Genomic DNA, 13,895 nt, shown 5'->3' with positions numbered 1-13,895 from the left:
AATTTCAAATATGAATTATTATGGGTAATAAAATGTCTGATTTAAATTCATCATTCAGAAAGCAATCTTCTGCAATATCTACATGTATATATAAGACACCATAAGTTACAGGCAAATCTTATTCAAAAGTTCAATATGACCAAAAACATCAGCCTGACCGTGTGAGAACACAAACAAGTAAAACAGAAATATTTTACTTTACTTGAATATTCATATTCAAGAAAATGATCCAACGTTACATAAACGTATATAACTTCAAGGATCAGCAGTTTATTTGTAGGCCAAATAAAAATCCATCTGTTCATGGGCTTTTTCAGTCAGGGGAAATGTCACTGTGTGAGTGTTCTGTTTTACCTAAACAACAGATCTGATCTTCACATAGTGTTTTTGGAAGTGCATAATAGCATGATTAAAATTTTTGAGGACCTCATACAAACAGTTGTTGCTGCTCATTAGGCTGACCAACACTGTCATTAATTACAGATGACCAAGGAACAGGTACTTACTGACACTGATAAGAGAAGTAAGGCTGGATCTGGACATACTGTAGCGTCAAGTATGGTATGCATGCCAGATGTGTAAAAATCAATTCTTTTCATCACACTGCAGCTCAGTGAGTCCCAGCTGATCATCAGTGTCCAGGAGAGGAGAAGAGAAAAGCTGAATGTCCAAGGAAAAGTTCCAAAATAAAACTAAACTCTTTGTTGATCTTCACAACAAGATGCTCAATATTATAGACCTTTCCATTACCTCTCACAGCACTGGGGAATGTCTACTGCTTATTAACCACAACAATCTAAAAGCCAGTGTAAAATCCCCCTGGCTTTTTGTCAAAGGAACCAATGATGAGCTAACATCTGCATTTGTCTACAAAATCCCGACCGCATTCTGTGGTCTTAAAGGGACCAGATCATGGGCCACATGGTGCTGCCACAATGCTGTGAAAAGAGAAGTTACACTGTGAATTATTTATTCTGTTTGACAGTGGTCATAAATAATAGATTTGAAGAGAGAATAGAAAAAAACAGATTGGTGTTTCACAGTGTTTCTCTTATACCTCTACCGGGTTCAGATCCAATAGAAGTAAACAGAGACGAGTCAGTCCTGTCCTAGATTATCCTAAAGAGGCGTATTTGTGAGAATAAAATTAAGGTTTTACATGCAACACTAGGTTTGTTCCAATAGTTCAATTTTTCCATCAAATCTGATCTTTGAAAATAGCTTTTTCCCCTTAACTCTGCCCTACGTTAGGACGGTCCCTTTAAGACTGGACTGGACCATCCCTGTGTAGGGACGGCAGCGGCGCGCTCCTCCCGGTAGCTAACGTAACAGAGCTGTCAGCATATCGGCAGAAGACGGCTGACCTCTAAACCTCACTCATACGTTCACGTGCTTTATAATGATGCGTTTCTAACGACAATAATCCCGGGACAAACAAGAGGAACGGCGAAGGACGAGAGGCAAAGGCGGAGGGCGGCGGAGACACAGCCGGGTCTGCTGGACGTTCAGGCGTCCGCTCCGCTGCCGCAAAACCCTGCACACGCGTTTTATTCCGACCGCTGCTGGATGTCTGCTTCGCTGTAGAGTTGACCGTGGAATGGCTGAAGAAGGACTGACATTGAAGAAATTGCGTTAAACAGCAGCAGCAGTCAGAGAGAAAAAAGCACCGAGCGTCTGAGATCCAGGAGCCGAGGAGAGTGACAGCACCAGCAAAATGTCTGTCCCTGTAAGTATGCCAGCCCCGAGGCTCGGGAAATACTTTTCCAGCTTCTCTCTCCTCTGATTTCTCCGGATGTGTGTTTCGCTGATTGTCAGTCAGTAAGAACAGCTCTTCCTCATCCCAGATCACACCCAGTCACTCAGGCTACTGAAGTCTAACAGAAATCCACGCATTACACTTAGAATAAAGTGCTGAAGAACCAGCTGACTGTAGGCTACAAGCTACATGGAGCCCTACATCTATGCCTGTAAAGCGTGGCCGTGCCTCTGTAGCTAAAGGCCACATACTGTGTCTGAAGTGGCCGTCTATTCTTGGCAGGCCTGGCCTGTCAACACACAGTTGATGCAAAGTGCGCGCCCTGTGTCTCCACACAGGCTGACATGTTGGAGCGCAGGCTGCTGAGAATGTCTTGATGGGGCTTGTTGTGCTGTTCCTTATCAAATTCCTGAGGAGGTTCTGTTTGCGGATTTGTGCATGTGTGTCAGCACTGCCTGCCTGTGTGTGTGTGTGTGCTTAGCTGCATGATGCATGCCTTTGTTGTTAGTAAAGGTGCACTTTATTCTATCATTAATGTCAGAGTTTACATGTTGTGCTGTAGCTCTCATAGCCTTGGTGGGTTTTTTTGTATACCACAGAGAGTTTTGTCTCTGAATCATGTGTCTAATTTTTGACCTCTTACCATTGTACATTACAGCAGCTTTATGGAGCCGTTTGTGAAAAATATATGCATAATATATAATAATAAGAATTCAAACCTGTCCAATTTAATTTGATCTTGTTACTTTGCATTTTATGCATAATCTTGAGTGATAATTTAGGTCCAACACTTTTGTCAAATTGAATGTAAGTTAGTCTCCTGGTGCAAAGTTTGAGTGACAAGTGCTTAATTTATAAAATAGTTCCCAAAACACAGAAAGGTGCTTATACGCCACACTATGTGTCTCTTCTGAACTTCTCTACTTTCTTCAGCCAGGTTTCTAAAGTGGGGAAAATAAAGGTTTACATTTTTTTAGACTGTTAATCTACCCATCAGTCCTGTTTCAGCACTACGGACAGCATCGTACCAACACCAGACATTAGCAGCAAAAATGTATCCTGGCTTTGAAAAGTTCTATCTGTGAAACAGGTCTGGCTATTTCTGCTTGATTGAAACTGTATTGTACATTTTGTGATCTAAAATTGGGCAGGCCTTGCAGTTTGCCTCGTTCAAAGGTACTCGCAGAATTACTAATAACCTTGGATTTTCAAGTTTTTGTAGCTGACAACAGTCATTGACCTGTGTACCCTCTCCACTGCATGCGGTTCTAAATCTATTTTGTTGATACCAGTCTGGTTGTTGCTCTGCCTACATCACATGCTTAGTTTCTCTCCGATGGTTATATGTCTGAGTTCAGACTAATTCGTTTTTTTTTTCATCACATTATGAATGTGGTGTCTTACCCCACCTTGGAAGCAAAAAAAGCTGAGCATTCTGATAAATAAGTTTACAAGTGACTTCAATCATTATATTTTTTCAAACCTGGGAAAATTGATGTATTATTCTCCCTTTCATCTGCAAAAGGAAATATGTGTAATACGCTATGTACAGATGTTTGTATGTTTGCATGGTCAATATTTCAACAAAGGTGAACATTTAAAATCTCAGGCTTCACATCATTCTGTTTTCTGTGGTGTGTTTTTTGTTCTTCTTTTGATGAGTCAGCAGAGAAATGATGTCACGTAGCTATTCTTTGTTATAAGAGTTTTTTAATGGCCTAAGATGAGGCAGAGTATGTACCATCCCAATGCCATTTGCACCTTCTGGCCCTAGAAAACACATTTTACATGCAACACTAGGTTTGTCCTAATAATTATTAATTAAAATGACAACTATTATGGGGGGCTGGAGCCTATCCCAGCTGTCAGTGGACAAGAGGCGGGGCCCACATTGGACAAGTCGCCAATTTATCACAGGGCCACACAGAGACAAACAACCATCACATACTCATATTTTAATTTGTGCCAATTTGGAGTCTCCACATAATCTAACTTGTTTGGATTCTGGGAGCATGCTAGAGTACCTGGAGAAAACCCACGCAGGCATGGGAGAACATGCAAACAGAAAGGCCCCAGCAAGCCAGCAGGTTTCAACCAGGCCCCTTCTTGCTGTGAGGCAACAATGCTAACCACTGCACCACCATGGTAAACATACATCTGCAACCATATGAATATAAAAGCTACATGTTCATTTAAACAGGAAAGATGTTTAAAATATAATGGAGGTCTGACTTATGAAGCTGCAGCATAGCATACAGAAAACATATCATGACCTCCTCACCATGCAGCTAGTTTTTTAGGAATTATTTTCAGACTGAATTACTGCCTGTCCATGATTTATAACTACGTCAACAGTTGCTTTTTATGGGTGCATATCGTACATGTGTTACTTTACGTTTCTAAACAGACAGTGAGACAGAGAGGAGCAGATGCACACAGACACACCTTCATTCAGTGCTGTTAAAAACTCCAGAGGTTTAGAAACTGCTCTGCTTGTAATGCTTACAGGTATCTGATTCTTGTCAAAGGGGTGGAGGTGGCACTATATGCTTCTAAAATGGGGCATTATTACATTTATATAAATGTTGTCTCAGCTGTTTTGTGGCTTCATCTTCTTCATCTGAATCCTCAGTGGATTGATGACGAATATAGTTGTGATGCACAGAATGCCTTTTGATTTTGGGTCAGAGAAGATAGAGTGAGTGTTTCAGGTCACCAGATGAGGCATGTTGAGTATTTATTCATTTACACTGTTTGTATAGTTGGTACCAAACTGTGCATCAGTAAACTGTGAGACCTGTGTAAACTGTTTGTTCAAAATGTTGGCTCCACAACCTGCTACTATGGTAACGGAGAAATAATACAAATTCTTTACCTACCTGAGTGGCAGAGGGGTCATTGCTGCTTGGAGAAAGAATAAGCCTTGTGTTGTATGTTTGGTTTGGGTCTACTTCGCCTGTTCACAAGAACGAGTCTGCTTGTTATTGACATTCTCAGTGACATTAGCACACCTAAAGTATCAGCCAGGACTTACTAGTTTCCACAGCAACACATTCATTTTACACACACACCTGCAAGTGCTATATGTCTAAGCAGCACAGCCCATTGCTAAGTGCTATTTGTGGATATATTTCACTTAACCTTAAACATCACCTACGTTATGATAAGTAGCCACTGAGTAGCCACATTAGACTGCAAGGCAGTCTAAATGGAAACTTGACCTTTGCCTTAATTTTTTTTGCCTGGAAAGTGAAGCCAATGTAAGTGTCAAAAACTGCCAAAACGGGGCTGGCTCTAAAAATGAGTCAGTCCCTGTAGACCTCCATGAAAAATGTCCAACTTTCTAATAGAAATAAACATGGCTAGCGCCTGGTACAAAAACTGTTTTGGTGTCTTGATACGTTTTTTATGACTTGACTTTCAGAATTTCAATCAATGAAAGGTCCAGGTGTCACGTCGGTGTTGAGGAGTGTAAGCTGCCTGTGTACACTGTGCCTGTCCACCTCAGCTCCACGTCTTTGTATCTGGACTACTATTTGGAATACTATTTGTCTTTTTTTTTTTACAGTTTATACTTTGACATGGTAATAAATAACAACATATTAATAATAAAACAGGCAACAGGAAGTTTAAGATTAGAATGAGCTGTTATGATTCTAACACATTTACTGACAGTAAATGTCAGTACACACACAAACAAACACACACACACTGGGTTTGCTAAGGTTACATTCAGGTTGGCAGTCTGGCTTTTGCAGTCCTAAAGAGCTGTGTGAGTGTGCGTGTGTGTTTATTTGCATGCATGTTTACACAATGCAGTCTTTTCACTTATTAATCATTGCTGCTTAGAGATAGAAGCCCTTCCTCCATCTCAATGCATACACACACAAACACACACACCACCTTGCATTTCAATTTTCCCCGCCTCTCCATGCTTTCTGCAGGAAGTTGCTAGGGGCAACAAGGGGTTCCGTTTAGTGTGTGTGTGCCATGTGTAGTTTGGTGTGTGCTGTGATATAGGACAGATGGACATAAATCGTAAAAATCATTAAGCAAACATGACACAGAGATTCAATGAAGGCAGAGTTGACTTGTGCTGGTACATTTACTTCTTCTCAAAATGGAATCTGATATTTATATTTTCTTTTCCTCATTTGAACACCATCATTGATAACACTAAACTGACAGGCTGTAAATAGTAATTCATCTATACATAAGGTGTGGATTAAATGAGAATAGGCTCTTAGGTGCCTTTAGTGCCAGTTTACAGTCTACACAAATTAGAGGTTCTCCATTTAAAGGTAGAATACACTCTTTGTTGTGGTGTGTTTTCAGTATAAATGGGGACTTTTAATTAAACTATGTCATCTGCCCCTCTGATCAGCTGATAACCCCTTCTACCCCAAGCCAGTTGATGCCATTTTTAAGGCATCAGCTTGAAAATGTTGTTGTCTAATTAAGGGAAACAAAATTACAGAGGGTTTAGTCCAACCTATGTAGACATAATTTCCAAGATGACCGCTATGTGTGGCCATCTTGGAAATTCCTAGGTCCTAAAATTTAATGAACCAAATGATATATTTCACTTTTAAGTCACTATTGGTGTTCATCACTTCTATTTACATCAGTTTTTACTTGTATACATACATTATTACACATCTATAGGTTATAACAGATGTATAAAGCAGATAGGCCATGCCCACCTAATGCTAAGCCAATACCTTGAGAAATATGTAGGCTCATAACTTCGCAATGGACGGGTTGATTAGGGTGATTGACACCTCTATCAAAAGATCAGAACCAATAGATTTGACAGGTAGTATTAATATTAGTTCTGGACTCACCAATGACCAGCCACATGGAAGAAAATGCATTTTATGCTGAACGACTGTTGCCACATTCTCCCCCCAAAAAAGTCCTCCACAAACATAATAAATGTCTAATCCTAATATTTTTAGTCTTGAATAAACACAGACATGTTGGTCTATCTGAACCAAGCATTTATTGCCTTCAAATATGACTGATTATTGCAAATTTACAGAAGAAAGACAGATTTTTATGTTACTCGCTCTAAACTAGTGATTTTTTTACTTTTATATTCTTTATATTCTAATTTACCAAATATTTATAATATAGCAAGACAAATGTAACAGTGCCAATTGGTAAAGTCTCAGCTTTCATATGACACCTTGTTTGTTTGTGTGACTTGAAGTATCACAGAGCTAACAATAACCATGTGGCAAGTGGGTCGACTTTGATATGAGAATTTTATTTTGATAAGTGATAATTGATTTGCATGGTGTTGAAGTTATGTTTGATGTGTGTAAATATGGCTTATATGTGCTTGTAGTAAAGTTTCTCCTGTTTAATTTGATATGCAATATGATTTTTATTTTACATGGTGAGTACAGTGTTATATGGCTTTTATTTTGGGTGCATGAAAAAGCCACCAAAATTGGGGGCCGTGGGGTGGAAAGGGTCATTTTAGAGCAACTATTGACCGATTATGATGGGCTCAAAAATTGATTCGAGCAAAAACAAAAATATGTGTCATAACCCCAGCTCATCCTGCATCACTGATTTAATGGCCATGTGGCAGACAGTGGCCAGTGATTGGTCTATATGAAAATAGTGTCTCATGAGCATTGATTTCAGTAACTAAAACACCAGCTGTCAGCTGTAGGTTTTTTCAGCAGGGGCTATTTCTAAATTTAGTGAATTGTGACCATCAGGCTCTTGGTCACTTCCCTGACTAAGGCCCTTCTCCCCCGCTCAGTTTAGATGGCCGGCCAGCTGTAGGAGGAGTCCTGGTGGTTCCAAACATCTTCCATTTACCAATAATGAAGGCCACTGTGCTCATTGGGACATTCAAAGCAGCAGAAATGTTTTCTGTATCCTTCCCCAGATTTGTGCCTGTCTCACAGGTCTATAGACAATTCCTTTGACTTCATGCTTGGTGTTTGTGCTCTGACATGCACGGTCAACTGTTGGACCTTATGTTCTTGCGTGCCTTTCCAAATATGTCTAATCAACTGAATTCACTGCAGGTGGACTCCAATTAAGCTGTAGAAACATCTCAAGGATGATCAGTAGAAAAAAGAATGCAACTGAGCTCAATTTTAAGCTTCATTGCAAAGGCTGTGAATACGTATGTAAATGTGATTTCCTCGTTTTCTATAAATTAAAAAACGAGGAAATCACATTTACATACGTATTCACAGCCTTTGCAATGAAGCTTAAAATTGAGCTCAGTTGCATTCTTTTTGTAACATGACTAAATGTGGACAAAATGTGGAAAAAGTAAAGCGCTGTGAATACTTTCCAGATGCACTGTAAATATATAGAAATTTTTCCTAAAATTCACTAAAGTAATGAAAAGACACGTGTGTGTTGTGCTACTATTGTAATCCTTTCTTCATGTGCATCTTTTGCCTATTGTCATTGTAGCGATGTTGTTGACCCCAAGCCCCCCTATAAGCACTGTGGCAAGGAAAAAATCCCTTTAAGAGAAAGAAACCTTGGGCATGAGCCGTCAACTTAAGGGAGAACCAGTCCTGCTGCTAGTCGGCCGGGTAGAGGAGGAGAAGAAGAGGGAGACAGGACAGAGAGGATGAAGGAGAGAGAGGAGCAAACATGCAGCAAACATGATACAGTACAGAGCAAACATGACAAGCAAGATGAAACAGTGATTATATTATAATGGATATCTATATATATCATCAGTCCATAAGTAGTGATAGTAATTTGATAGTAATCAAAGCAAAGATGAACAGCAGGGGCTAGTGAAGTCGTTGAGCACAGGAGAGATCAGGGGCCGGACTGCAGGTCAGAATGCAGGTCCTGAGACCTGCAAAGAGAGAGAGAGAGCGAGGCACAAAACTACGTGGAAGACAGTAAACACAGAGTATGAGACGATATTACCTAGTATGAGCCAGACTAAGGAGAGTAGAGGAGAGGTCAGAGGGTGAGAGGGAAATTGCTCAGTGGATCATGTATGTGCCCCCCGACAACGTAGGCATAGAGCAGCATAGCTGTGCTACACACTAGGTCTGAGGCTAACTGTATGCCTCACTAAACAGAAAAGTTTTAAGTCTAGTCTTAAAGGTGAAGGCAGTGTCTGCCTCTCGGACCCAGATTGGTAACTGGTTCCATAATAGTGGTGCCTAGGAACTATAAGTAAACCTGCACTCAGAGATCTGAGTGTCCTATTAGGAACATATGGTACAATCAGGTCCTGCAGATGAAGAGCCTTGTGGGTCAGAAGAAGGATCTTGAATTGTATTCTTGAGTCCACTGGGAGCCAGTGAAGAGACGCTAGAACAGGAGAGATATGAACCCTTTGGCTGCTTCCTGTCAGAACTCTAGCTGCTGCGTTCTGGATCAGCTGCAGACTGTTGATGGAGTAATGTGGACATCCAGACAATAAAGAGTTGCAGTAGTCCAGTATTGAAGTGACAAAAGCATGGATGAGCTTTTCAGCATCACTCTGAGAGAGGATGCTCCTGATCTTAGTAATATTACGCAGGTGAAAGAAAGCGGTCTTGGAGACCTGTTTAATATGAGAGACAAACGACATGTCTTGGTCAAAGATGACTCCGAGGTTCCTCACAGTCGTACTGGAGGCCAGAGTAATTCCATCCAGAGAGAAAGTATTATCGGATAATCTAGTTCTAAGATGTTTAGGTCCAAAAACAATGACCTCAGTCCTGTCTGAGTTTAATAGTAAAAAATTGGAGGACATCCAGTCCCTTATGTCCTTTAGACACGCCTGTAGTCTGACTAGCGGCTCCGTTTCTTCAGGCTTCATGGATAAATACAGCTGGGTATCATCAGCATAACAATGAAAGTTTATGCCGTGCTTCTGGATGATGTTTCCTAGAGGGAGCATGTAGAGGGTGAACAGTATCGGTTTCGAGCACAGAACCCTGTGGAACACCGTGATTAACCGTTGTACCTGTGGAAGAAACATCGTTAGCATGAAGAAAAATGAAATCTGTCAGATAAATATGATTTAAACCAGCGCAGTGCTGTTCCTGTAATCCTGATCTCGTGTTCTAATCTGTGTAGCAGGATGCGATGATCTACTGTGTCGAAGGCAGCACTGAGATCCAGTAGAACGAGTACAGAGACGAGTCCACGGTCCGATGCCATGAGGAGGTCATTAGTGACTTTAAGCAGTGCTGTTTCTGTGCTGTGATGGGCTCTGAATCCAGACTGGAAAGCATCGAGCAGACTGTTCCTATGCAGGTGGTCGTTTAGCTGACTTACAACAGCTATTTCGAGTATTTTGGAGATAAAGTTGAGGTTGGAGGTTGGTCTGTAGTTTCCTAAGACGTCCGGGTCCAGTGAAGGTTTTTTAAGTATCGGAATGATCACAGCAGTTTTAAAAGCCTGTGGTACATATCCTGTTCCCAGAGACAGGTTGATCTGTCTCCGATCAGAGGAATAGCATCCTTGAGGAGCCGTGATGGGATCGGATCCAAAAGACAGGTAGTAGGTTTAGACTTGCTGATGCTGGTGGTCAGCTCAGGGAGGCCGGTGGGCACGAAGCAGTCCAGAGTTAGATCAGGATCTATTTCCAGAGGCGGTGTATCCTCAGCGGTCACAGAGAGATTGTGGTTGATTAGTCCTCTAATAGAGTGATTTTATCGGTGAAGAAGCTCATGAAGTCTTCACTATTAAGAGCTGCAGGAATGCGAGGCTCCACAGAGCTGTGGCTCTTTGTCAGCCTGGCTACAGCGTTAAAGAGAAAGCGCGGGTTGTTGTTGTTTTCTTCTATTAGTGATGAATAGTAGGCTGTCCTAGCTTTGCGAAGGGCCTTCTTATACGTCAGCAAACTGTCTCTCCAGGCCCTCTGGGAGTCATCTGATTTAGAGGACTGCCACTTCCTCTCCATCCTTCGTGTAATCCGTTTCAGTGATCGGATATTTGAGTTGTACCACGGAGCTAGCCTCTTCTGATTTGTAGTTTTCTTCTTCTTCAGTGGAGCAATCCTGTTTAAGTGTAGTGTGTCTGCAGTGTTGTTGACAAAGCGGTCCAGCTCTGCAGGAGTAATATTTAAGTTGGTACCCCCATCAGTACTTATACATGGGACTGTGGGGAGTACTGGTAGGATTGCTGTCCTAAACTGTGATACAGCCTCTTCAGACAGACATCTGCTGTAGTAGACCTTTTCCTTCCTTTTGAGACCACACTAGCAGGTTCTCAGCCTCCAGGCCGTAGGTGAGAACCAGGTCGAGGGTGTGACCGTGACAGTGTGTGGGTTCATTTACTAACTGAGAGAACCCAACTGAATCCAAGAGTGAGTTGAAGGCAGTCTTCAGACTGTCGGAGTCGACGTCCATATGAATGTTAAAGTCACCCACTATAATGACTTTATCTGTGCTGAGCACTAAACTTGATAAGAAGTCTGAAAACTCCAGCAGGAACTCTGAATGGGCAGCAGGTGGACAATACACTACGACGAGTAAAACAAATTCTGACTTCTTCCAGCTTCCGTGAGACAGGCTGAGAGTCAGACTCTCAAAAGAAGTATGAGTAGACCTAGGTTTAGGATTCATCTGAAGACTGGAGCGGTAGATTGCTGCCACTCCTCCGCGACCTGTAACTCTAGGAACATGACAGTTAATATAACAAGACGGAGTTGATTCATTTAAAGTATTTAAGCATGATTTTCTGTAGCTGCACACAGACTGAAAGCAGCAGGAAACTGCTGGCCTGGCTCAGTCACAGTGAACCAGCATTGATCAAAAACACTTGCAAAACCCTCCTGGCGAATAACAGCCATTTTGTGCAATGAGGCAGTTTATAATATTGAGTTATCCATTAAGCTTCTCTCTCTCTCTCTCTCTCTCTCTGTGTTTTTGCTAACTCGTATTAATTTAAAGGATTTTCTTGTGGGCAAACATTTTAATAGCAGCTACAGTTATGATGAACAGTAGCCCATCTATAGGGCCCTATAAAATCCATTTTATTTTTTTCCCAAATTCCGTTTTATTTTTTCCCAAATTCAATTTTTTCCGTTTTAATTTTGGGGAAATCTGTTTTTCACAGTATAGTTTTTGGGAATCCCAATTTTTGACCTTATATTACTACCAGAAGCATTGTGTTTTTAATGTCAATGACTAAATTAAATAGAAACTAACTTAAATTTATTGAGGTGACAGCACATTTCCTCAATATGGTAACATACAGTAGCGACTTAAAAACAAGCAGCAAGTGATGAAACTTTAGTTGACTTATTATAAAACAACCAAACATTTTAAACTTCTTCAAGGGGAACTTAAACTAGTTATTTCAGCTGTAGTTGGTCTATATGAGCTACCCTCTCTACAAGTTTCCCACCTACTCACCTCATCTGTGCGATCTGTTATGTTATATGTTAATTCTCTTGTATCTTTATTGGTAGTTTTACTTCATACTGTATATTATTTTTTTGTCCTACTTTTAATTCTACTGTGTCTGTGCTGTTGCAGAAACGTAATTTCCCCACTGTGGGACAAATCTTAATCTTAAATAATTTTCCCTCAGGGATAAATAAAGGAATTCTGATTCTGAGCAGAGACGTCACCACTGAAATACATGATTGACAGCCTCTGTGTGTTGAGATCAGGAGTGTCTGTCTGTGAGAAGCTCCGCACTCAGGCCTCTCCAGTAGTTATTATCTTTAAGTTTCCAGTCGACGGACTGTTGACAGAATCTTTAAAACAACAGTTCACGTGGCGCACAGAAGTCGTCAGCCGCTTCACCATGGTTACAGAGTTTTGAAAGGGGAGGGGCTCAGTCTGTGGAAGCAGCTTCTTGTGTCACCCGCATTAGCTTCCCTTTGTGCAGTTTTCCCCGGACATACGTTCCTCTTACACACGAAAACAGCGCTACAGTCAAACTACGTATGTCAAATTCCGCAAAATTCCGCGTTAAAATGTAAATTCCGTTTTAATCGTCCAATTCCGCAATTCCGTTTGCAATTCCGTGATTGCAGAAATCATCGGGCCCTACATCTGTTTTAATGTTTGAGGTGCTTCAGTTTTCACTTTATGGAAGCAAATGACTGATTACTGATCACCACCTGATAACCAACTGCAAACCCATTTAAGGCTAGACTGCACCCATTGATGTAGCGGCAGCAGCCACATATCAGTGACATATGCCAGAGAGCAGTGTGGTGGTGGTTTTTTGACCTGTTTGCCCTTCACCTCTTCATCACCCCTCTATGACCCAGTTGATTGTCCATCAACAGTACAATCAGACTTCGGTATCATCTTGTATTTACTGTGTCAGCCTGTCTTCACCCTCTCTTCCTCTAGTGAAGTGTTTTCAGATACACAAAAGATAAAGTGGTATTTGCTTCGTAAAAATAAAATCACATACTTCTCACCACCTTTTTAGATTTAGATTAGGAGGAGTTGGGAGTGGGTAGTGTTCCATGCTGCTAAGCCACTTTCTCTACATGGTACTGTTACTCCTGGAAGTTGGCTTGATCGATTAGTTTCAAATACTGTCATATTGTACTTTTCTATCTATTGTAAAGTATTATTGTTATTCTTTTAAATATGTTTTTTGAAAAGAGGCTGGGAAATTATACTTCAGAATTTAATATTTATGGATTATGCATTGTTGGTTACCTTGGCTTTTATAAATGGATGATCTCCCTTTTTTAATTTATTGACATTTTAATAAAAACAGCAATTCTTCAAACAATTTATTTTTAATCAATATTACAAATAACTGTTGGCCTCAAGCCTTAGAAACTGCAGAACCTTTTCTCTGCCCTGTCTTCGATTCTCCTTGAATCACTGAATATTTCCATTTGTCCAGCCGTTTTCCCTCCCTCCATTCATCCTTCTTGTTGGACACACCTCATCCCAGTTTGTCTGCACTTGACCTGTGGCCTCTGTCATGATGGGGTCTACATAAGCAATGATTGGATGATTTACAGACTGTGCACAGGCAGCAGAGGGAAAAGGAACAGGGGCAGGAGAAAGAAATGGAAGGAGGGAATGAGGCAGAGATAATGAAATGGTAAATGGATGGAGGAGAAAGGGAAAGATGGAGAGATTATTTATGTGAAGAAGTACATACTGCACCCAGACTGAAGAGTGGCCTTGATGTAATTTTCCCTGCAGATACTGTTATACTA

At 41.0% G+C, this 13,895-nt stretch overlaps 1 protein-coding gene across 2 annotated transcripts in view; it reads left to right on the top strand.

Moving 5' to 3' along the window:
• The first annotated feature begins 1,296 nt into the window (after positions 1-1,296).
• The window catches only part of bcar1 (BCAR1 scaffold protein, Cas family member), a 62,479-nt gene continuing 49,880 nt past the window's right edge, over positions 1,297-13,895 (top strand). For both annotated transcript variants that reach the window (XM_028429889.1, XM_028429887.1), the window contains exon 1: positions 1,297-1,726. In XM_028429889.1, the coding sequence (XP_028285690.1) occupies positions 1,715-1,726 (12 nt within the window). In that variant the 5' untranslated portion in view covers positions 1,297-1,714. The remainder of the gene's footprint in view (positions 1,727-13,895) is intronic.

Source organism: Parambassis ranga, chromosome 19 (genome assembly GCF_900634625.1).
Source record: "Parambassis ranga chromosome 19, fParRan2.1, whole genome shotgun sequence".
Taxonomy (NCBI): Eukaryota; Metazoa; Chordata; class Actinopteri; family Ambassidae; genus Parambassis; species Parambassis ranga.
The sequence above is the reverse complement of the archived record's forward strand: the minus strand, read 5'-3'. Positions and strand labels throughout refer to the sequence as shown.